At 38.8% G+C, this 25,279-nt stretch overlaps 1 protein-coding gene across 1 annotated transcript in view; it reads left to right on the top strand.

Moving 5' to 3' along the window:
- Window positions 1-795: 795 nt before the first annotated feature.
- CLVS1 (clavesin 1) overlaps window positions 796-25,279 on the top strand; it is a 154,507-nt gene continuing 130,023 nt past the window's right edge. The window contains exon 1 of the mRNA XM_037167433.2: window positions 796-1,250. Coding sequence (XP_037023328.1) covers window positions 796-1,250 — 455 coding nt within the window. The remainder of the gene's footprint in view (window positions 1,251-25,279) is intronic.

The following is a 25,279-nucleotide window of genomic DNA, read 5'->3' as shown; positions in this document are numbered from 1 at the left end:
AGACAGATTGCAGTGGGTGTAGGGATGAATTGAAAGAGGGAGACACTAAAGAAAGAAACATTTTGAAGGGGTATGGTGAGGCTGAGAGGAAATTTTAACACATTAGGGGTTCATTGAACTAGATGGATTTTGAAGTTTCTTCCAATTCTGTAAATAGTTCATTGCATTATTTTCCATTACTATTTTTATTTCCTTCCCTTAATATCAAGATTTTGTCCTGAGTATACTGCATCTTATTGCAGATATTATTGACTTAAGAATGCTAGGGAAAAATACAAGCCTCCAAGTTTATTTATGTTTTCTGATTTTTGAACCTTTCAAGTCAGATCAAACAGATGCCTGAGTTTAAACATTTATATTTGAAATGCAAATATACTATTATGTTAACTAGTCAATGTAACTGAAAAATTCCTAAACATATTTCAAATACTTGCATGTTATGCATTCAATTGTCAATAAAATTATGCTAAATATACCCCTGTAAAGATCATTTATTTTTTATTCTTTGGACATCTAATCTAATTAGGGCTGAAAAATAATATGCGGCTTTTCTAATCTCAGATCCAATTAATTCGCCCAGACTTTCTTTGTGTCATCTCTGTTTTGTTTCTCTTATTTTGCAGGAGCAATGGCCTTGGTTTTGCTTCCCTTTTGGAGGGCTACCACCACATAGGACCTGGATGTACTACTGCTTTTCAGGAACAGAAAGAAGACCCTTGATTTGTCTGTTTTGGTGTCAGTGTTGTAGTAAAACAACTGTTGAGTGGGCCTGGGTTTCAGCAGACCATCACGTGAATGGGACCAGTTTCTTTTCTTCCCAAATATCAGAAATTAAACACTTGGGAAAGAGATTTGGCCAAGATGACCCATTTACAGGCTGGACTCAGTCCAGAGACTATTGAGAAAGCTCGCCTGGAACTGAATGAAAACCCAGATGTTTTACATCAGGATATTCAGCAAGTCAGGGACATGATAATCACCAGGCCTGACATTGGATTTTTACGTACAGATGATGCCTTCATCCTGAGATTTCTCCGAGCCAGGAAGTTTCACCAAACAGATGCCTTTAGACTCCTGGCCCAGTACTTCCAGTACCGCCAGCTAAACTTGGACATGTTTAAAAACTTCAAGGCCGATGACCCTGGCATTAAGAGGGCTCTCATCGATGGGTTCCCCGGAGTGCTGGAAAACCGCGACCACTACGGCAGGAAGATTCTCCTGCTGTTTGCAGCCAATTGGGACCAGAGTAGGTAAATGTAGATAGTGTCTTAACTTGTTTTTTCTTTTTCATAAGCATGGCCACTGCACTTTGGGGTGGTATGGCTTTAGAGAGAGTGGGCTTTTGTTTATATATATATATATATATATATGCATATATACACACATACATACATATATATCTGTCTATATATCTATGTATACATATTCCACATACCCACAAAGGACTTTTTAAGGCCACAAGTTCACTATCATCTAAAGGTAATTCCAGATTCATGGCTGTTTTCTGGAACAACAGAATCATAGTTTTAGAATTGTAAGACACCTTAGATGTCATCAGTCTCTTCATCCAAGTGAGTCATTTATTTTTATAAAATTGAAAGCTGATCTTCTAGAAGAACCATATATTCTGTCTTTAGTGTTCTCATCTTTAACCACCACAACAAAGGTAAATTCAGGACACAGCTTTAAATCAAGTGTTTTCAAGACATAAAATAATTTCTTGGATCTTCTCCATGACTTTAAAATTCTATATTTCTTATGAGTGCTAGAACTTTCTTCCTGAAAATGCTATAAACAACCACCAACTCAACACATCCCTGACTGCATGTGTCATCTCCCCTGTGATACCTGCTCTTCCATACATCCAGTCTCCTGAGTCAGAAATCTGGGTGTCACCTTGGGCTGCTCCCTGACTTTGCTTCTCACACCCAAATTAATAGCCAAGTCCTACCCTTCTCTTAAAAAACTCTCAAATCTCTCTCTCTTTTTTTTTGCTTCCATTGCTGCTGCTCTAGTTTAGGTTCTTATCATTGGTCACTTGCATTACTGCAATGATTTTCTAACTGGTATTTCTGCTTTTGGTCTTGTGTCTTCTGAGCCATTCTTATCTACATGGTAGCCAGAGTGACACTTACAAAATTCTGTCATGTCACTCTCTTGATCAAAATTCTTCAAAGTAATAAATGGCCCCTTATGACTTACCTGCTATACCTCCTCTTCACCCTCTGCCCATCTTCTGTTTTCTGGTGTAGCTGGCTGGAGGTTTAAGCCTTATCTTGAATGGCTAAGGCTTTAACATACATCTAAACCTTTGGACTTGTCCCATCAGACACCTAAAAGAGAAACCAGCCACTTCTTGTCTCAATTCCAACCATCACGGACACAATTTGATTCATATCCATCTTTATGGTTTTTCAGGAAGGTAGTCTTAATCTCCCCCACCCCACCCCAACCCTTTATAGTTAAGTGCACTTACTCTGTTAGTATTGCTATTAAAGCATTTACAATGGAAATGTACAGACCACTATTTTCATAGCTAATGCTTTTGCATACTTACCACATACTAAGTCTTTATATATATTGTTTCACCCATCAAGAACTTTGCATAACAGGCATTATTGTTATCCCTATTTTACCCACTCAGTGCCTCACAAATAGTAAAATATGGAGTGGGAGTTGAACTCCAGTAGTCTGACTTGAGAGCAGGTTGTCTTAACCTGCCTTTACTAATTATATGTTTACTTGTGTGCTGTTTTTCCCCTCGTCCCAAGACTGCAAGTTCCTTGAGGAAAGGAGACTGTCTTTTTCATTTTTACCTCTTGACACATGGCACAATATCCTATATGTGTTGAGTGAGAAGGAATGTATGAGTCAGTCTCCAAAACTTCACCTGTGGCTTGAGCTCTTAGAAAGATGTCATCATTGACATTTTTCTGTTACTTGGGAAAGACACAGGTTTAAAGATAATAATAAAAGTAACTTTAAAAGCACACTAAAAGAACCCCTCCCCCAATATAATTAAAAGGAATTTCTAGGGTGCCTCCTCACTGCCTCATGGCACTATCCCTCCTCTTAAATATGTTGATAGTATGGGATAACTTCATGACTACTGGCTGTTTTCTGGTTAATTAATTGGGACAGGGCATTCTCACTCTGAACAGGGATTTGAATATTTTCACACTATGAGTCTAGAGTTTGGTCAGGTATGTATCTAAGCCTGGCCTGCCTTGCCATGTTTCTGCTCTGTTATTCCATAAGCATTAAGGATGAGCCTCTCATTGCAACACTGTATTGATGAGAAAGATCTCCAGGTCTTACAGTCACTTCCACAAGCAGTTATTGAGTATAGACTTGGCACCAGCGCTTGCATTAGGCACTGAGGACAATGATGAAAACCCAAATTTCCTGCCCCCAAAAAGCTCATGGTGCAACCCACTGTCCAGCAATGGTACAAACACATAAACTGCTAACTTCCACTTACCGTGGGAGAATGCCACTGAGACACAGATTGTCAACACAGGACATCAGCCTTAAACTAGAGGGAATGGCTATACTTTTGAGAATGGCACATTATCATTTGGCTTTGAGAATAGGAAATTTCTGGTGATTCTGGAGAATAGTCATGCTGACTTCATCTGTGTTTAATTGTAAGTGTTCTAGAATTTCCATCTGCTAAGCCAGATGATGCATACAATGCCAGTATGTAGTGACTTACACATAGAGAAATAAGTCATAGCAAAATATCTTATTTGTATTAGTGTTTGGCCTGTGTATATATCTCAGAATACTTTAAGAAGTATAATAATAACAAATAGTAATAGTAAGAGGAAGCAATATCTGAAGGAATAATCCAAATGTTTATGATTATGATAACCTTGGGTCAGTTACTTTGCTTCTTTACTCCTAAGTTTCCTCAACTGTAAAATAAGAAGCTTAAGCTAGGTAATTCCCAAGATTTTCAGCTCTAATGGCTCATGAATGTGAAGCTCATTTAGCTTGATGCTATGAATAGAAAGGTATTTAAAATTCACTTTATAGGCTCCTAATCCACTAGGCATTTTGAAGTAATTTCTTTCTTTTCCTTTCTCTCACCATTCCCATTCCCAAGGCTAGATCTACCTGAGTCAGTATTTTTCTAACTGTACAATATTATTTGTTCTAAATATTTTGGTTTTAATAAAAATGTGAATGGTAAGGTTGTGCCATAGACAGCCATTGATTATTAAAAGCTAACAAACTTCATTTAGCATGTAGATATACCATCATGTGATTTTCTGGTTATGTGACCTGGGACAAGGAATCTCTCTGAGGCTCCATTTTGTCATTCGTGAAGTGGGGGCGATAATGATGTTTACCTAATAATGTAATCGGAAAGACTGAATGAAACGATGCATTTAGGAACATAGCATGGTAAACACTTAATAAATATTAGCTTCTACTATTGTCATTAATATTATAAACATCCTACTACAAAAATAATAGGGCATGGGTGGTACTTATTAAAAACACAGGCAAGAGTACAATGTTTGAAAATGAAAGTGATCTGCCTGCACGCCTGTCCGAAGTATTTGTTTGTCTTCTTCCCCAGCATGTTCCCTGATATACTGATCCAGCCCAAATGGTGCCGAAAAGGCCTGATGACGTTGGCACAGCTTTGCCAAATGATGTCAACACTGTCGTTGGGAGCCTGTGATGATTGAGAAGTGATTTAAATGTCTCATACAAAAGGTTTACCGAGAGTAAAATGGTTAATAATATTTATTAAAACTATGCAAATCTCATTCATCCAGACCCAGAAACCATGAACAAAAGCACAGAATGGTGAGGGCTGGGAAGAGGGATCCTCCAGAGGCGCAGGCAGGGCTCCGTCTGCCCTGGGTGGGGTGTGCCAACAGAGATGCAGGAGTGCTCCGGATACCAAGCTGGCCTCCAGACACTGGGCCATGGCAGAGAACTGTGTGACTTCTCTGTGTTCTGAGGCTGCTGGGCTAAACTGAAATGAATTAGATTAAATCAGCACCCACATATTTATTCACAAATGAGGTTTTCAGAGTCAGCAGAGATTACATGTTTGATCACCAGCTTGGAATGTGCTATTACTCAACGAGCCCTCTGATCTTTCTCACCTAAATTCATATCAACATTGGCAAGAATTCACAATTTATGCCTTAATATCTGACATAAAATGAAATCAATTTCTTTCTGAGTTGCATTATGTGCACTTGGTCATGTAGCTTGATCTGCCCAGGAACAGTGTTCATGTGGAAAGAAAAAAGTGAGCATGCTTTTCATGAATTTCACTCAGTTAAAAAAAGAGGTAATTTTGGTCAAGTTATTTTACTTTATGGAGTCTCAATTTTAACAAGTGGAGATGGGTATAATACCTGGCATGTGGAGCTGTTGCAAGGATTAACCTGAATTGCCCTACTTGATGGCATCCAAGGGGCAGAATTGAAGAGTGATTAAAATCACTAACTCTGAAGCCAGATGGTAGGCTTCAAATCTCGGCTGCTTCCCAACCAGTCATGACATTCTGAGCAAGTTGCTTAAATTCTTACTACCCTCAGTTTCTCTCCTATAAAGTGGGATGGTGATGATCATAGGTTAATTAGCACTAGTCAATACTCATTAAATGTCAGGTATTTCTTAAAAAATATTCAAATCAGGCACATATGTATGATACTGGGTCACAAGATGTACTTTCTAAAAGTGGCAGGATTTGTTGCCATAACCAACTTTTTTCTACTTGGAAAAGTATGAAAAATGCAACTGAGGCTCCAAGCCACCACGTTCCAAAGTTCTCTATGGTACCTCAGTTGTATCTCTGAGAAATCACCTGGTCTTAAGGCCTCTACTTATTGTGCACATTATATTCTCAAAATATAAGAAAGGCATTAGAGGCTCAGATAATAAAAGCCCCAACAATAGACCACAATAGCATTAGTGCTATGTATAGACAGGCTGGTCTCCAACTACTTCAATGGGGAAAATACAATTAATAATGCATTAAAAATCACAATATTTAAATTATACTGGATGTTTTTGTCAGTGTATTGTTTGTTTATCCCAATTAAACGTTCAGAAATCAATAGCCAAGTGAAAAATTAGTCGAAAAGTTAGCTCTGTATGGAAGGTGAGGCACTCTTAGGAAGAGCTAAGTTAGAGTGACTTAACAGAGAGAAAAGGCTGATGAACAACTTGATTACTACAGTCAAGTATATGGCATTACTCTAAGAGTCAATTAATCCAATAGTAGGTCTTTCCCCACAATACATAACAAGGGATAAAATATTTGGATTAAAGCACAACCAGCTGGATTGGAGATTAAGAAGCATGAATTGAAATTTCAGACCCGGGGGTAGGACAAGGGTGAGGGAATGGGGCATTTGCCTAAGGTGCAAAATTTAAGAGGCCACCAAAATACTCAGGAATCAAGGTAAATAATATTGTCATACAATATTTTAAATCAAATTAATGCCAAAAATTTCCTGTGAAAAATATATTAAAAAATTTAAGTAGGTAGAATAAGAATTATTGATTTTTTCTTGTGCCTCATGCTCCAGTATAGCTGAGCACAGCACTGCTTAGGCCAATCAAAATTCTCAAGAGAAGAAAGAGCCCCTAAGTTTGCTCCCAGTCAATTATATTATAGCACATATACTGTACACCCATATACTGTACAGCTGCTTAGGATATATGGTTTCTAGATATTTTCACGTACACTTTCTGGTTGAATTCTCATAACCATTAGGGAGTTCTTATTTTTTTATCCTCACCTGAGGACATGCTTATTGATTTAATTTTTTTTTAGGGAGAGAAGAAGAGAGGGAGAAAGAGAGAAAGGTAGAGAAACATCGATTGAATGTACCCTGACCAGACTGGGGACTGAAACCACAACCTAGGCATTTGCCCCAACTGGGAATTGAATCCACAGACTTTCAGTTTATGGAACAGTGCTCCAGCCAACTGAAATACAGCATCCAGGGCCCATTGACGAGTTTTAGTATCACTAAGTGACAGATGATGAAAGAGAGATTCAAGGAGGGGAAGATACTTTCTAATTGGCAAAATATATGATACATCATTGTAAAAACATGTTTTGAGATTGAAAGCTCCCAATTTCAAGCTCATTTCAAACACTTCTGGAGCCAATTGTTCAGTCACTGAGTGATTAGATATTTCAACATAGCTGTGGAGCTTCCGAAAGTCTGTAAGTAGATTTCTTGGTGGTGGATGAGTACAATGAGACAGTAGAGAGGATCTGAAGTTCAGGGGCAGTGATTGTCAAAAGGAGTGCAGTTGACATTTGGAGATGCTCAATTGTTAATGTGTAAGATTGTATTGAGCATTGTGGAGTGTTTATTCCCTCCGCCAGACATTGTGATAACCTTAAACACCACCTTTGTACTTTCAAAGTCCTTAGGGGAACTGGAACATATTTTAAGAACCTCTAGTGGAGAGAGTCTAGAAAGGTCCTAACACCAGTGTCAATAACTACCCTTTGTTAAGTGCCTTTGTGCCAAGTGTTTATATGTGTGTGTGCATGCGCACACACGTGCATATGTATACATGCACACATGCAAACACACACGTGTGCACGCACATGCACACACATACACATGTGTACACGTTTGTGTATGTGGGCACATACACATACATGTGTGCATGTGTATACATATATGTAAACGTGGATCCTTGTGGGACTATGGTAGGGACAATATATATGTCTGTGTATACATCATCCCTACCACATATTGTCCCTATGCGCACACACACACACACACACACGCACACACACAGTCCCTACCATAGTCTCAGAAGGATCTATGTTGTGTATAGGTGATGCATAACAGAGATGGGATTTTTTCCTAGCTGTCTGACTGTAAAGACTGCTTTTCCACAAAGCCCTAGACACGGTCTCATTCCTGCACTGAACTCAGAGTTCCTAAAGCCTTTTACAATCAAAATAAAAATCATTGCTATGTTGCTAAGTGGCAAATTGGTCCCAGCATCTACCTTTTAGGTTTCTCATGCCTTCCCTCAGCTCCCACTTTTAGCCAAGAGGCACAGGGAGGCCCTGTGTAAACAACAAAGCCATTCTAATGGGGCTCAGGCAGTGAAGAATGTGCATTAGAAGCTAGTGCACATCAAGTTGAGATGATTCTGCAAGCTCATTGTCAAAGGCATGTCTCGTCTCAATATGAGTAGAAAAAAAGGGGAAGCGGAGAGGGACTGGCAGCTTCAGTATGACCAATGGAGAAAGTGAATGGAACACTGACCAATAAACAAAACTTGTTATTCTTTAGTGGGACGAATCCAAGCCTCATCTGTTCCTTCATGCACTTGCTAAGCATACTGAATGGCTATAGCCTTCTCACTCTGTGTGAGCTTCTGAAGGTCCAAAGGCCACATTCCTGATCTGGGCTCATCATTCCAGACCAGCATCTCATACCAGTCCTCCCCAATCCTTCCAGGCATGAAAAGACTGGAAGATGAATGCTATTACGGTACTTGACCTTTTTGCCTTTGCAATTCTGAAAGCAAGGACACTGCCATGTTTGTTTTATAATGTAGAAAACAACCTGGAATCTGTTCTTAGGGAGCATTTTATTCTGGGACGGCCTTCAGCTGTTTCCTGTCCCCTCATGCTATGCAGCAATTTATTTGATGGATGTGCTGGAGATAGCAGCTCCTTCAAATGTCACCAGTTATTGCTAACCTGTGTCAGTCTCCAAAGGGCTGATGTGGCAAGTGTCCTGACAGCTCTGTGGTGTGATCTGGCAATGGAAGATGGCATGAAGTAGGTTCTTTCTTCTAATTAAAACAGTGAGGCCATAGATAGGGTATACTCTTCAAGCTATAAATAAGGTGGTTGAAGAGCATGAAAGAGCTATTTACAAGTAGCAGGGGGTATGTGCCTCCTTCAGTTGACCATCTTCAGTATAAGAACTTGTGATACAAAAGGGGAATGATTTCTAGTGCATTAATTCTCAAATATCAGTGAAGCAAAAGGAGATGAGAGAAGCCAGGTGGATTTTATGCTTCTTACCAGCACCACGAGGTAACCCCTCTGTCCCCCAAAATCCCAAAGCCTATTGACAGAGGTTTAAGGAAATGTGTAGCTGTCTGCTCTTCCTACAGAAATGTTCCCAGAACTGTTCTGGATCAATTTTCCAGTTGTTACGGGTTTAGAAATGAGTGAAAAGAAACTGAAGGACAGTTATTACAAGCCCTGAAATAAACAACATTGAGTACTTACCAAGTGCTTACCACACAGCAGGCAGAAATGCTCTTACATAAGTACTATTAATATCCATATTTTGAAGATGATGAAATTGATGTTCAGAGAAGTTAATTAACCTATTCGAGGTCACACAGCTGGTAAGTGGTTAAAATGCACTGGATCTTGGACCCAGTTCCACAGTTCACATGCCATGCTCCCCAGCTCGTTACTAGAACTGATTTGCCATATTTTGAGGTCACTAAATCAGACATTCAGGTGGGCTCTAAGTGAGGTTTCAGTAAGGAAGCCCCCACCACTCACTCGCCATCTCAAAAGACTTGAAAAGGATCTCAGCTCAAAAAGCAAATCCTGTAACTACATCCTCCAATGTCACGGAAACTGGGCAACTCAAATGTTGAGAATCCTATCTCGCTGCTGCCCTAATGACTTGACAATAATAATAGTAACAACAATTTTGAATATTAAAATTCCCAGCCCCCCAAAGAATCTGGATGTTGCTGAGAATACATTGAAAAAAAACTGGCCTTAATGTGAACCTGACTTCAGATAGTGATGGAATCTGTCATTTTTGCCTCCTCATTCCTTGTACTAAAATGTGTTCATAGGCAGACATTCAGTTGGCAAGCAGATCTCCAGCCGTGCAGCTTACTAGCTCTGTGACCTTGGCAAGTTATATACCTCCTCTAACCCTCGGTGTCCTCCTTGTCTGGTAATAATCATACGTACTTTGTAGAGCTGGGAGGATTAACTGATCATAGATAGGAAAGGAGTCTGACACCCAAGTGTTCATTTCCTCTCTCCAAAATTTAGGTGGTTTTTCCACTGATACCTTATCCTTTCTAAGATGCCCAAGATATGATTTCTCATTCAGTTGAAAGACCTTATATAAAATAGAATATAACTCTGTCATGTGCTCTTAAAAAGCTGGTGATGGATGATGAGGGAATGAAGTTAGAATATTTTATGTTGCTTCCCCTCCCCACTGGATGAGGGCTTGTCATGTGGGTTAACCAAACAGCTCTTCATATAGTTCTTTTAAACTGTCTTTTTCCTGCACAAAAACTCCTTGTCAGACATTCTACAGCACTTACAATCTAATGTCACTTAGTCCTGGCTCAGCAGCTTTCCGCCACTGCCAACATCCCCTTCTGATTGAGCTCGGGTCCTTGGAAACTTGTGTGTTAGAAGCCATGTCCCAAATGGATGGAATTGAAGAGGGAGCAGTGGGGCCTCTGCTTTGAGATAAAACAGCAAGCGTGTCTCTGCCCAACTGAACGGCTCTCAGGAAGATATCAGATGTCATGTGGCTTTGCAATACTGTTAACAAAGGCAAGAAGAATTCCTGGTGAGAGCGGACCATAGGACCAGGAGAGCAAGCTGTTATTGACAGCATATCTTTCCAGGCCAGCTGCCCCTCCCAAGTTCACACTTACAACCCAGGAATTTAAAAGATATGGCAATTATTACTTTGTAGATAAAAAAGTCTCCTCTAATGGCTAGAAATTTAGCAGTCTAAGAATAACTTCCTCCTTCTCAGGGCATGGCCCAGATACAGCAGCCAATGCTTCACTTGCTCAATGGCTCCACTTGAATTTGGGCTACAGTGAGGACATAACCTGTGTCTACTTTGTGAAAGACCAGGGTCAGTGAAAGGGGGCATGGAGAAGGGCAGTTTTTAATCATGGTATTACATGTATGCTGAGTTCACTGTTAGAGTTTCTCATGGGTGCAGCTGAATTCTTAGAAGAGTGCATTGCAAGTTATGGGGCTTTTTCCTGTATGATTTGTAGCTTTTCTAGACTATTAACTGCTTTCCTGAGTTCTCTACGAGCCAGGAAGCATCTTTGATCTCTTTACAAGAAGATACTGTGGAACACAGAAGGAAACTTCTGTTCCCCCACCCCCCTCACCAAGTCCCTGAGCCTAGAACATCATTGCTGTAACCATCCACCACCTCTCCTGCCCTTTAAATATGGTTCCTAGATAATCGCTCCTAAGGGTGCTCTCCAGAACCTTAAACAGCTGTGGGGAATGATTAAATGCCTGCACTTGGCTAAGGCTGTAAATCATGTTCAGAAGCTGTTTACTATAAAGCTATGGAAGTTATTGCTACTATACTGCAAAATGTAACATCAGACAGGAAAATAAAGACAGGGTAAATTTTGTTGTGAAGGTTTTAAAGTGATGTGTTTTTTTCTTTGCATATTCTATTTCTGTTTCTCATCATTTTTATCTTCTCTTTCCCTCTATTTCTTCCCTATCTCCAGCACTCCCTATGAAGTGTCTCCTGATCTAATTTCAAGTATGGCATTCCTACAAATAACATTGAGTGTCTTTCTGGATTAGAGAATGCTGATACTAGTAATGCCACCAGGCACTGGGCATCTCTTTATGCTGTGTTGCTTAATCCTCACAATTTTCAAAGGACATATTATTATCCTCATCTTGAATAGAGGGCATTTAATCAGGACAAAATCATAGGGCTGGCTGGTGGTTTGGTCCTGAGCATCTCTCCCTCCTTCTCCATGACACCTGGTTATGTTTGGGTCTCCTGTTGAGGCCCGTGCTGTGTGATCTCTGATTCCTCCAATTTTATTGGAAAATCCTTACTCAGGAACATTTAATGGTCTCCCCAATAAAGTTGGATCAGCCTCTTTGTCATATGTTTTGCCATATAAAACCTTAAGAACTGGCATCAGTTTCCTTATCCAAAGAACATCTTCCACTTATAAAATGATTCTCCCTTGTCCCCCTTCTCCCCACCCCTCATCCCAGGTCTTCCTGACCTTTGCTTACTTAGTTCTTCCTACTCAGTCTACATTCCCATAATGAGGTGAGCAAGGGCTCTATGGGAGCACAGGTAAGAGGCACCTAACCCTGGGCACATGCAAAAAACGACCAATGAATACATAGACTGGTCAAACAGCAAATTGGTGTTTCCCTGTCTCTCCTTCCCTCCACCCTGCGCCCACACCTGTCTCTCTCTAAAAATCAATAAATAAAAAATTCTAAAAATATTTTTTAAAGCATCTAAACCATCTGGAAACTAGGGCCTCAGAGAAACTTTCCCGGAGGCATTTTCTAAATTCAGAACTTAAATTGAGCAAGTAAAGGGGAGGAAATGTGAGGGAGGCTGTTTGAGACAAAAAGCCCACTATGCAGTGACCCAGCGAGAGAAAGAGCTTGCCCCAGTGAGCAAGCCCCAGTTGTTTCCATTGCTTAGAGAATAAGGGCTCAGAACATGGAGAGAGATGAGACAGGGTGGAGGGGGGTGTAAGATGAGGCCAGGAATGAAAGTCTCTGCTTGCCATAAGGAATTTGGGCTTCATGCTTGAAGACAAATCAATTCCCACTCATCTTTCAAAGCTCATATCCACTCTAAGAAGCTTTGCCCATGGCTGAGGCAGGACCTGAGTCTTTGTGTAGACTCTGGTCACACATTTTCTCATGAGTTTCTAATGAGTTAATTCATCATATAATTTTATAGCATGCATATTGATTAGTATATCACATGCCACAGGTAGAGCATTTCAGTTTGATATTTGATCTGTGAAATTTCCCAGAATAATATTGCAATACCTCATGTACTATATATCTTTCTACCACATGCCAGAGACATTACATATGGGGGCTGCCTTTTAAGGGCCAATTAAAAATTTTTATTATATTCTGTTCTAATTAAAAGGAAAAAACCCTTTAGAATGCATTATGTACTCCCTACTCTGTTAAAAATAGTTTCATATTTTCTTCATGACAAATGGTGACTATGATGAATATAAATTATTGTAATAGCTATCATGATGAGGATTCTTGGGGCATATGGACTCTGTTCTTGTTGCTGCATGGCCCATACTGCCATGATTTATGTGCTTTCTAAGTTTTTTTAGTCCTTCTTTCTCCTCCTCACTGTTAATTGTTACTGTTAGTGGGCCTGCTTTAAAAAAAGCCTCTCTTCTAAATTTCTGTGGATTAGAAGGCCAGGAAACTGAGCTTGCTGAATTATATTCTTTGGGTGAGGATCTCTGGGGAACCCCAAGAAATAAAGTAGATAAGCTGTAGCAGTGCATGCATTTTTAAACATCTCATTGTATGCCCAGAAATACAGTTCTGCTTAATGCACCAGCAGGCAGAGCATGAAGCACCTTCCATTGCAGCTTTTATGTGGAACTGTGCAAAGTGGATGTCCTGGGTAATTTTTCTTCCAGGGTCTTTCCAACCTTAGATTCATGTACTACATGAGCCTCTGACTTACGTATCTGCATTCACTATAATACTTCCCTCGGCCTAATAGAAAGGAATCTGTATCTTCTTTTGTACTTGGACTAAAAACTATTTTTTAACAAAGTGCTGAGTATCCTTTACATTTTAATTTTTAGACTTTTCTAGCTGTTAAATATAAGACTTTGTCTCTCATCAGAGCTATATTGGGCAAAATAAAGTAGCTTTTTTTTTTTGCTTATCTTCTACTGTATTTCTTGTCTCCCCTTCACACCTCCTCTGAAACAATGGAGATCCAAATAACATTGTCATTGGGCCCATTCTCTTTGGTCCTCTCACCTGGGCTGCCACCCTTTTCTCATTTGTCATATGACCATTGCCTCTACCTTGGCCACATTTTTTATATTAATAGATTTAAATTTCTACTGGTTTGGTCCCTTCAGTATCTAGTCATGCAGGGGAAGGGACAGGACCAGGAAAATCAGCAAGGATCACCAGGCCAAAGTTGCCTTAGTTGAGGAGAGAAACCTGGGAGAAACTTTCTTCTTTGTCCTCTGCAGTGGTCTAGTTGAAGCTGTTGGTTAAGTGAGATACTTTAACCTGGTTTGTTACTAATCTGAGGACAGAGACTTTTGGTCTATAGTTTGCTACTTGGAATTTGTGAATCTCTTAAAATTTTAGACACATGCATTTTGCAGAGAACATACGCAGATTCCACCAGATTCTTGAGAGGTTCACAACCCGAAGGGGTTTAAAGACCACCTCTAAGGACCACATTAGATCAAACTTTTACTAGTTAATCCTTAAGTACAATTCTGTGACATACTGGGAGGCAAACTCCTATTGGGTAATATTATAGACTGGCTATAGAATAGATTAATTACTCTATCCTAAACATGAAGGGTTGTATAACTACAAGAGTCAGCATTCTCACTGAAGAAAATGTTGAGAACAGAAAAAGTGTTAGGACATTAGAAATCATTCATAACCCTTTAATTTAGCTATAACCACTATTTATATTGAGAATTGAGGTATATTTTTGCACACACACACACACACACACACACATTTGGGCTTTCACTGTGTATAGCTTTGTGAATCTAGATAGACTATTACAGTGGTAAAGGGCTCAAATACTGTGGCCAGATTGCCTGGGTATGAATTAGAACACCACTTATCAGTTAAACAAGCTTGGGCAAGTTACTTAACACCCTATGTGCCTAAATTTCCTCACCTATAAACCTCACAGGGCTGTAATGAGAATTAAAGGAGTTGCCCTGGCCTGTGTGGCTAAGTTGGTTGGGCATTGTCCTGTAAATCAAGAGGTTGCTGGTTCAATTCTGGATCAGGGCATGTGCCTGGATTGCAGGTTTGGTCCCCAATTGGGGCGCATGCATGAGGCAACTGATCAATGTTTCTTTGTCACATTGATGTTTTTTTCCCTCTCTCTCCCTTCCCTTCTCTCTAGAATCAATAAGAGAAAAATAATTTAAAAAAGAATTAATGCAGTTAACACGAGTAAAACTCAGAGAAAATGACGAATCCATACTTAGCACTCAATAAACGTCAATGTGTTTTTATTATACTGTTTTTTTTTTACTTAAAATTTATCATGGTTACTTTAGTAGTTTACTAAGTATGCATTGAGCTGAACATTATGGCTGGATAATGTAAAACTCAATTTTGAACATTAGGCTATTTTCAGTTTGGGGGCAGTGTAAATAATAGTTTAATGAACATCTCTCCATATAAACATTTCTCCACATCTTTGTTTTTCCTCCCTTAGGAACAATTCAAGAAGTTGAATTAATGAGGAATGAAAACTTTTATGGCTCTTAGTGCATATAGTTCAATTACTTTCCAGATAATTGTTTTGGTCTCTATTCATCAGTCTGCAAGAGCACCCACCTCCCCTTCTCTTCTTAGTTATTTTGATATATCAGGTACTAAAATGCTGCCTCTATAGTTCCTTTGGAGTTTTCTGCTCTGCATTTGACCACCTTAATCATTTTAAGCTTTTCTGTGTTATTTTGTTCTAGATGGGTTTCTTATAAATTATAATGGTTATGGATGGTGTTGTTACTGTTTAATGATTTTTACTTTTGCTATTTACTTATATGCACTTTCTGTCTGTTCATTTTTGCTGTATACATTTGTACTTATTTGCTTTTTCTGTCAGTAATTTAAAGATAAGCTTTTTGCTTTTAATTTTAACAATTAGGTTAGATTTTTCAAAAACAATATTGTACCTGTGCTAAATTAACTCTTATACTAAAGAATAAATTAGCAGTTTTGAAAATCATCTCTTGTAGAAGGTAGGAAATGTAATAGCTTTTCTTTTTACACTCCACCACTCTAACCCTAGATTTTCTCCTTCACTCTGTGGTTATGGATGCCATCATTTGCTTTCCATTACCTTAGAAATAAAAGTAGTCACTTGATTCACTTAAAATTACCTTTTAGTACTCAATTTCATAACCACTTAAAACAAACATTCAAATTCATCTTTGCATCTTACTCATTTTTTCTGCTCAATATCTGTCCTTTTACCAAGAATTCTCTTACTGAACTTATCTGTATATGTGCTTCATTGCCTTGGCATAGATGTTCCCATGGTTTATTTGGGAAGAGGTCCTGATGGTTGAGTTCTGCACGGTGGAGCAGACTCCATGCTTTTGTTGTTTTCACATATGAACAGGAGCTTGACAGGGTGCATGCAGGCTCAGAGGCTCGGTCTCCAGGTTATAAAGGGGCTTGCTAGCTTGCTTTCTGGCACCATGACCTACTGTGTAGTCTTAGAACAACCTAATAATTTTGTTGTGGATTTTTTTCTGGGTACTTTGAATTTTTTCTTCTGGATTTTTGTAAAAGCTTTCATATTTTCCTCTTTTCTCCCCCTTTCAGATGCTGAAAAATGCTTTCTTATTTTGTTTAGGAGTAGTTGTGATCCTGACATTTCATTTTCTTGGAATGTAATATATACTCTTTTTCTAACTGAGTATTTCTTCATGTGGGAAAATATTTCCTATTGCTATATTTCCTATACAGTCTCTTGTTGTTTTTTATCAAGCAATAGTGTTGTGAATGTCCATGCAATTCCTCTTACTGAGGGACCCCCTTCACATCAGCTTTTGAAAGTTCCATAGATGCAATAGTGTTTGGAATTTTTTTGAAACTAAGAAATAAAAAATTTTGATTTTTTCATGTTTCTTGAAAAAAAACTAGAGATAAAAATAGTGGTTCTTTGCTGGTTCTGCCTGGGTTTGCTGCCTGCACTCAGCTGTAGGGTCAGCTGTATCTGGGCTCAGTTTAGTAGTTAGAGAGCTGATCTTTATTTCCAAGTAGTCTTTTAAAAAAATTCTCACCCAAGGACATTTTTTTATTTTTAGAGAGAGAGGAAGGTAGAGAGAAACACTGATGTGAGAGAGAAACATCAATCAGTTTCTGCCTATGTGCAGCTTGACTGGGGATTGAACCTGCAACCCAGTTATATTCCCTGACCAGGAACTGAACCTACAGCCTTTAGATTATAGATAGGACAATGTTCCAATCAACCAAGTCACACAGTCCAGGTCTCCAAGTAATCATTGGCTTCTATTCAGTATGGTGTTCACAGACAAAAAGTTGCAAGGTCTCTTAAAGCCTAGACTCTGGAACTCATATGTTATTTGTTCACATTCTAATCATCAAAGTCATCTGACCATCCTGGTTTGAAGAGGTACGGAAAGAAACTCTCTGGATGAGGGATGCAGTGTGGTCACATTATAAAGGAAGATGTCTCCTAAAATGGGAAGAATTTGTTATCACTGAACAATGAACTACAGAAGCCAAGTCCTGTTCTTTTTTTAAATTTTAAAGTATATTTTATTTATGTTATTACAATTGTCCCATTTTTCATCTCCCCTTTACCCCCCCTTCACCCTATACCCACCCTCCCTCCAGCATTTCCTCTGCCTTAGTTCATGTGCATGGGTCATACGTGTAAGTTCTTTGGCTTCTCCATTTCATTTACTACTCTTAACCTCCCCCTGCCTATTTTGTACCTACCATTTATGCTTCTTATTCACTGTGCTTTTTTGCTTTGTCCTCTTCCATCCCTCCCCCAATGGTAACCCTCTATATGATCTCTATTTCTGTGATTCTGTTCATGTTCTAGTTGTTTGCTTAGTTTGCTTTTGTTTCTTTTTTTAGGTTCAGTTGTTGACAGTGTGAGTCTGTTATCATTTCACCATTCATAGTTTTGATCTTCTTTTTCTTAGATAAGTCTCTTTAACATTTCATATAATAAGGGCTTGGTGATGATGAACTCCTTTAACTTGACATTATCTGGAAAACATTTTATCTGCCCTTCTATTCTAAATGATAGCTTTGCTGGATAGAGTAATCTAGGTAGTAGGTCCTTGCTTTTCATGACTTTGAATATTTCTTTCCAGCAAGGTTTCTTTTGAAAAATCAGCTGTTAGTTTTATGGGAACTCCTTTGTAGGTAACTGTCTCCTTTCCTTTTACTGCTTTTAAGATTCTCTCCTTGTCTTTAATTTTAGGTAACTTAATTATGGTGTGTCTTGGTGTGTTTCTCCTTGTATCCAACTTCTTTGGGACTCTTTGAGCTCCCTAGACTTGCATGTCTAGTTGCTTTGCCAGATTGAAAGTTTTCCTTCATTATTTATTCAAAAAAGTCTTCCATTTCTTGCTCTTCCTCTTTTCCTTCTGGCAACCCTATGATTTGTATGTTGGAATATTTACAGTTGTCCCAGAGTTTCCTCAGACTCTCCTCATCTTTAGGAATTCTTGTTTATTCATTCTGTTCTGGTTCAATGTTTATTTCTTCCTTCTGCTCCAAATTATTGATTTGAATCCTGGTTTCCTTCCCTTCACTGCTGGTTCCCTGTACATTTTTCTTTATTTCTCCTTGCATAGCCTTCCCTTCTTCTTCTGTTTTGTGACCATACTCAATCGTATCTATAAGCATTCTGATTACCAGTGTTTTGAACTCTACATCTAATAGGTTGGGTTTTTCCTCATTGCTTAGTTTTTTTCTTGAGTTTTGATCTGTTCTTTCATTTGGGCCATATTTCTTTGTCTTGACACCCATTATATTATAAGGGGAGGAGCCTTAGGTATTTGCCAGGGTGGGGCAACCCACTTCTCTGAGTTAAGATAGTGTTGTGGGGGAGGGGTCTGAGAGTGAACAAGGCTACTTGTTTGTCTTTTACTGGCTTTCAGTCACTTCCCTCGCTTCCTACAAGCAGATTGTGCCCTTTCAGGTCCTGATTCCCAGGTGGGTGGGCTTGTGTACATTCTAGGAGACTGTAGGCTCCTCCAACAGACTCTCCTGTGAGACTGGGGGTTTGTCCCACCACAACAATTCCCACAGGTTTTTATAGCCAGAGATTTTGAGGCTTTAGTTTTCTGCACTGGAACCCTGGGTTTCATGGTCTGTCTCCCTCCCCAATTGTTCCTCCCGGCTTATCTGATCATGAATGTGGGATATCCTAGTCTGCCAGCCATTGTCTTTCTGCAAATCCTTGCTGTCCCAGTTTCCCATCTCCACTCCTCCTACCAGCCTGGATGAATGTTTCTTTAATTCCCTGGTTGTTGGGCATCCACACAGTTCAATTTTCTGGTAGTCCTGGTTTGTTTTTTGTTTTTAAATTGGTTGTTACCCTTCTTTTTGGTTGTACAAGGAAGTAAAGCATATCTACCTATGCCTCCATCTTGGCGAGAAGCCCTCCATTTTTGTATTCCTTACAGCACTAAGCAGATCTAACATAAACAAGTGTCTTATAGATATTTTGTTGAAGTGAAAGAGGAACTGAGATCAGGAATTCCAAATCTGATGTTCTATTTTAAATAGAATTGGCATTCAGATACTTTCAAAGGCACTTTTTTCTTATGATTTTGGAGGATTTCATTCCACACAGTAAATGTAGCCAGAAAAAAGTGCTGATTTTTATCTTTTAATACTTGAAAATCCTACAAACATGGTTCAGTTCAGGTAAAGGATTTTCAATTGACAACTCTCATGAATACAATATTCAGGGTATTGTAAAAGTGAGCCAAGGTAGATTTCTTTATATTGGAGGCAAAAAAAAACCCCACAAAAAAATTCATGCACATGAATCCATCTCATCATGTATGTCTGTGTAAATGAGACTATTAGATACAGAGTGCATGAAAGAATTAAAAATAAGCCTTTTAAGGGAGAAAGTACTTCCTTAATGCTTTCCCCTCCTTTTTTTAAAACTAAAAATGAAGAGGAAAGCATTGTTTCTATATACTACAATAAATTTCATCTTTCAGTACTCTTAGTGACTTTACTTACCAGCGATTCAAAATATACTCAATGTTGAATATAAATATGTATAGATAGCAGCACAATGTTCTTATTGTCCTGAAAATGCCCAGTGATTTAATATCTAGAATCTTATTCTACATTTCCACTTCTTATTGGATAGAACAGAGAACAGAAATTTTTCAACCACTTCAGGAATTATTTGGGGTAGGGGGAAGTGCTCCAACCAACTGAGCCACCTGGCCAGAGCAGGAATTATTTGTAATGTAAATATTTTCTCTCTTCAATATGCTCTTTTAAACTCAAGGACCATAGATCATCCACTTTCTCGTATCTAGTCTAGAACGTTACATTTAGTTGACCCTCAATATGGAAGCTGATTTAAATCAAATTAAGTTTCTAGTTTCTTTTCTAACAATGGCTTAAAAGTTTCAACTTTTCTGTAAAATTTTATGACTACATACACATTGGAAATAAATATTCTTCAAATACTTTTGATGACATTATTCTCTTCATCATTTAAAAGGGTGTCACAACAGAGTAGGGCCACTGAACCTACACCTAGGTTACCCTGTCCTATGTCAGGATAAGATTCAGTGGCTTCCCCCTTTAGAACTACTTACATTAGTATTGTGGGATTCTCCTTCTTGAAGCATTCACTGTGCCATATCTGTCTTGATCAATCTAAACAGATTCAGTAGTATTAGCATGTGTCTGCCACCATGAGAAGGGAAAAAAAGTCCTGGTCTTCAAGATACGTGTAGTTTAATTAAAAAAGAAAATTTACATAAATAGAAATAAACTTAGTTATCCTAATAGCAGCTACCATGTCTTGCACACCTACTCTTTGACAAAAACTTTACATTCATAGTCTCCATTCTTCTAAGAACATTCAAAATTAGACTATTATTATGCCCAATTTACAGGTAAGGATACAGGTTCAAGGAGTTTTGTGAAATTGAATGATGCCATAACTATAGTGAGTAGATACAGCAGGAATTCTGACTCAAATTAAATGCCAAAGGCAATGTTCTTTCTGGGCTGCCTTCCAACCAAGAGAAACTGGATCAGGACACATGGCAGAAAATCCTGAAAATGCCCAAAATTGGGGTGTGGAGCCCCGGCTAACAGTGAGGAAGAGAGAAAAATCATTGCTTTCCTCCCTAAAAAAGCACGTTTTGGGGCTTAGGTGGAGATTGAGCTTGAATTGGAAGGTGGGGGTTGACTTGGACACACAGGATGGGCAGAATTAACAGGGCAAATAAAAGCTGGGTCAAGACGGCAGGTTGTGCTGTCAAGTTGCCTGCTATTGCCTTCTACTTCATCTTGGTTAAACTATTCTTTCATATCACCTCCCTTTATCTCCACCCCAAGAATTTTTTCTCCCTCCATTCAATCCATTACTCCATAAAGCCTCCTTTAGGCTACAAATTCCCTGAAACTTCAGAAGACCTCCAGCATGGGTGTTAATTTCTACTCTGCCTTAGATGGATTTCTCTGTGTTTTCCCACTTATGATGGGTTGTGTCTCAGCAGGAGGTGAGTCTCCTGGAAACAAAGATTTGTTGTTTGTTGTTAATGCTCCTCCATCTTCACCCTGCACTGTATTTACACTGAGTTTTTGGCAAATGTTACTCACAGACTTACTCAGAGGCTTGTTGTGAGGAATAAATTAAGGCAATAAAAATAATAAATGACAATCCATGAAAGCTTTGCAGAATGGTGTGTCTAAAACAAAATGTGCGTGATTATGTCTACAAGTTGGATTCGTGCATTCTTTTACTTTTTATTTGCATTTACTTTTATTCTAAAATTTTGTTTGTCTCTCTGTTGACAATTTTATTTTCTCTCCATTTTCTCATTCATTTTTCTTCCAAGTATTTCCCTCTAATGATTTTATTTCTTTTAATTTAATTTTTATTTTATCAAGGTAATAATGTAAATAGTTTCAAAAGTCAAATAATGATAGCCTTTGAACAGTAGGCAGCATCTGCCTGTCTCTCCCTATCTTTCTTGGCCCCTTGTTCAGAGGCAAATAATTTCAAACAGTTTGACTATATCTACTGGTACTTATTTACATGATTTCAACTGACATGCATATATAGCTATTTGTTGACTATTTTATTTTTAGTAACTATTTAGTAATCCCTACTATGAAAGCTTAATCCCACCTTACAGATACATTTTCCCTTTCTTCAAATTCTCAAAATAGTGAAGACCTAATTTGGGGGCAAAATAAATAATGTTTATAGTATTATAACAATATAAATAGTATTCATAGCTGAACCATATTAAAAAACTGATTATATTTTAAATGTTTTTAATAGTAATAATCTATGATAACATTTCCTTCTTTATACAACATTTTGCTATACTTTAAGTTAGAAATTGCTTGTTATAAGAATTTAATGGATGTTCTATGCATGCAGTACTCTCCTTAAACCCAGGTACCAAAGATCGTTTGTCCTTGGCCATAAGTCTGGCTTTCCTGCATCCTCACCCTCCATGTCAAGGGATCAATAGAAGCCAAGGGGGACTGGGTCATGCCCACCTGGAACCCATGCCACTCTGCCCTTCTAAGCCTTGCTTTTGAAACTCTCTACTCCAGAATTCCCTGCTCATATGGTCCCACATCCCTTTTCAGGTCCCTTTTTTTTTTTTTGCTAAGGAAGATTGTGCTACTATGTGCACACTCTGAGGCTGAGGATTGACCTAGGAGTAGGTGTTGCATTTGTGTCCACTGACTTGTGCAAGGAAACTTTAGGATTAATTATAAATTAGGAACCTTGAGTTTCAAAACTAACAAATGCAACAACAGCTTAAAATTTTTACCAAGTGCTTATTCTGTAAGAATAAATATGTTGTCAAAGAAAAAATAAATTTTACACTTAGTAAAAAGAAACCTCATTCAAGATAAATCTCATTCAAGATTATTTTAAGAGAAATAAATAATTTTTAATAATTCAATATTTATGTATGTTTGTTTTATCTTAAATTTATCTTAAATTTATACTTACCTTAAATTGCATAATACTGAAGCCAGTAAAAAAAAAGACTCCAATGCTCATTACTACAAGGATATTAAATCAGTTGCTTTTTTTCTTTTTTAAACAAATTTGTCAGAAAAAAATCCTGGATCACAGCCTGCATCATGCAGTCTCCCTGTCCTGGTTGCAGGAAGACACAGGAGCTTGTGACCGGAGGAGCTGGGATGGACAGCTCTGGGATGGATAGCAGATAGCTCTGCTCACAGAGGACGTGTGCTGTGAAAATATCTTGGGTTCCCTTGAGTTCAGCTATTGCATTAGGGAGAGGAGGACTGTTACAATAGAAAGAACACTCTGAACATGAGCTCTGCAAGTGTCTGAGGGTTAGGCAAAAAGAATCTTCTTTCATACAGAAGAGTAAACAGGGCTAGAAAGAACAGGGTGTGGGAAGTAGGATTAAAGGTGTCAGGATCCTTAGATCAGAGAATGTTTTACCCTGAGACCATGTGAGGATGATCCCCCAGCCAGGGCCAAGGGGAAGAAAAGATTCTTGACCAAATGTGGTTGATAGGCATTTTGCAACAATCGATCCTCAGCAAAACATAAAGAATGGGAAGTTGGAGGGTCCATGTCTGGCTTTGTCACAGGAGAACAAAGAAGGGTCATATGTAGGAGTCTTACCTAAGTCATTTGGGAAGGGTGTTTTTGCAGTCAGCCCTGTTTCCTGGAACACAAAGGACGGGAGATTTTTTTGACCTTGGCTGTTTTCTAGGATCATGGGAATCAGGTAAATTTCAATATGATCTTTATGAATCAGCAAGATGGCTACTTGAAAAATTAAGTGGCTACTGAGGGTCATAGCCAAGTAAAGTATTTCAATACCTTGTAGTAAGTGCTGTGATAAAGAAATATGCAGGTTGCTATGGCAGTGCAGAGTAGAGGCACCTCGTGTGGGGGAGGGGCAGGCAGCAACAGCTGCACTGAATCTGAATGGATGACCATGATCCATCCAGAGAAACACAGCATCAGCTCCGAACCAGGAAATATCAACCGAGGTCACAAAGGCAAATGTGTTTTTTCTGGTAAACTAGGCAGCAAAGCTTATGCTCTAGTGGATCAGGGGAAAATAATCTACTCTGGCTGAAGAGAGATTTTTCTCCTCCTTAGGGCTGTTACTAACATTTTTCTCAGAGTAGGAGTCTATTTGTAAATATGTGGTAAAAACCTAGGTAATATATATGATTTATCTAGAGTTTATTTTCCAATGTAAAGCTTTTGTTGTCTCTCAGCAACAAACTTCATATTCTAAAAGGTGTCAAACTCTTATTTTACTCTTTCTGGGACACAGGCTGAAGCCGGAGAAAATTTATTCTTTTGCACTTTAAACACAAGAACAGGGCGTCAGAGAGCTGAGCAACAGGCAGGATGTCTGCCCTTGCTCTGGGCTTGGCATTTCTTTCTGAATGGCTTGTGGGAGGGAAACCTGTTTGTGTGTCAGAACTTAACCCACAGGCCCACCAAGTACAGTGTATGAGGGTCTCTTTTGAAAGGTTAGGGTTGGGGGTCAGGGTCAAGGCACAGATGGACACTATTGGAGAGAAGAGACACCATCTCTCTGAGTAGAATTCAGAGAAGAAAACAAGAGGGAGATATGGGCTTCTTTATGCCTGCTGGACTCTCTTTCCTGTTCTAAGTCACCCAAAGATGCCCCCTGAAGTTGTTATGATATCACTCCCTTCCATAGTGTAAAGTCTCACCATACATCCATCTCTGAGAATTTTCAATTGGTGACTCATATTTCTCTCCATGAGTGATGAAGTTCTGCTCTGTTATGAATTTATCTCTGTAGCTTCTAACATGTTATAGCACTCTAACAAGAGGAAAACAGATGTGTTTTTTTTCAAATATTAAGTATAGGAAAACACATCCTAAATGTAGAGGCACTGCCAGTCTCCAAGTGTTGCACTGCCTTCAAGTTTGGCACTGTGCCTTTTTCCACAGGCAGGGTCCCCACCAACGGATCAGCCCAGCACCCGGGGCCAGTGTTGTAAAGGTGGGCGTAGCTCTCACCTTCCACACTGGTCTCTGTGGGAGGACAGATGTGAAGAAAAATAGAAGTGAACAAGGCAGAAAGAGAAAACTTTAGAGAGTTAAAATTAATAATAATAGTAATAATAATAATTCAGCACAATGAGAAAGTAAAGGAGCCAAATGTATTAAAAATCAATAGAGTAGAAAAATGTGGGAAATAGGAAGGCAGATTTTAAAAGCTCATGAACATGAAGATTCATAAAGATTGAGAAAGATAGGTAATGCAAAATGTGATCATCTGAGGAAGGGTTAAAAATGGATCTAACCGGTAATACAGAAAAAGGAAAGAGCACCTTGGGAAGCACCAGGTGAAGTCTGTGCTCGCCTCTGTCAGTGGTTCAGTGTTCCTGCATAGAAGTCACATGGCTCAGGCCGCTTCTGTGTCTCCAACTGTGAGATCAGTTAGGAATTTCATGTGATGCTTGACTCTGGTAGGTATCTAACAA

Source organism: Artibeus jamaicensis, unplaced genomic scaffold (assembly GCF_021234435.1).
Source record: "Artibeus jamaicensis isolate MK-2021 breed Jamaican fruit bat unplaced genomic scaffold, CSHL_Jam_final scaffold_916, whole genome shotgun sequence".
In the NCBI taxonomy this organism is placed as follows: domain Eukaryota; kingdom Metazoa; phylum Chordata; class Mammalia; order Chiroptera; family Phyllostomidae; genus Artibeus; species Artibeus jamaicensis.
The sequence above is the reverse complement of the archived record's forward strand: the minus strand, read 5'-3'. Positions and strand labels throughout refer to the sequence as shown.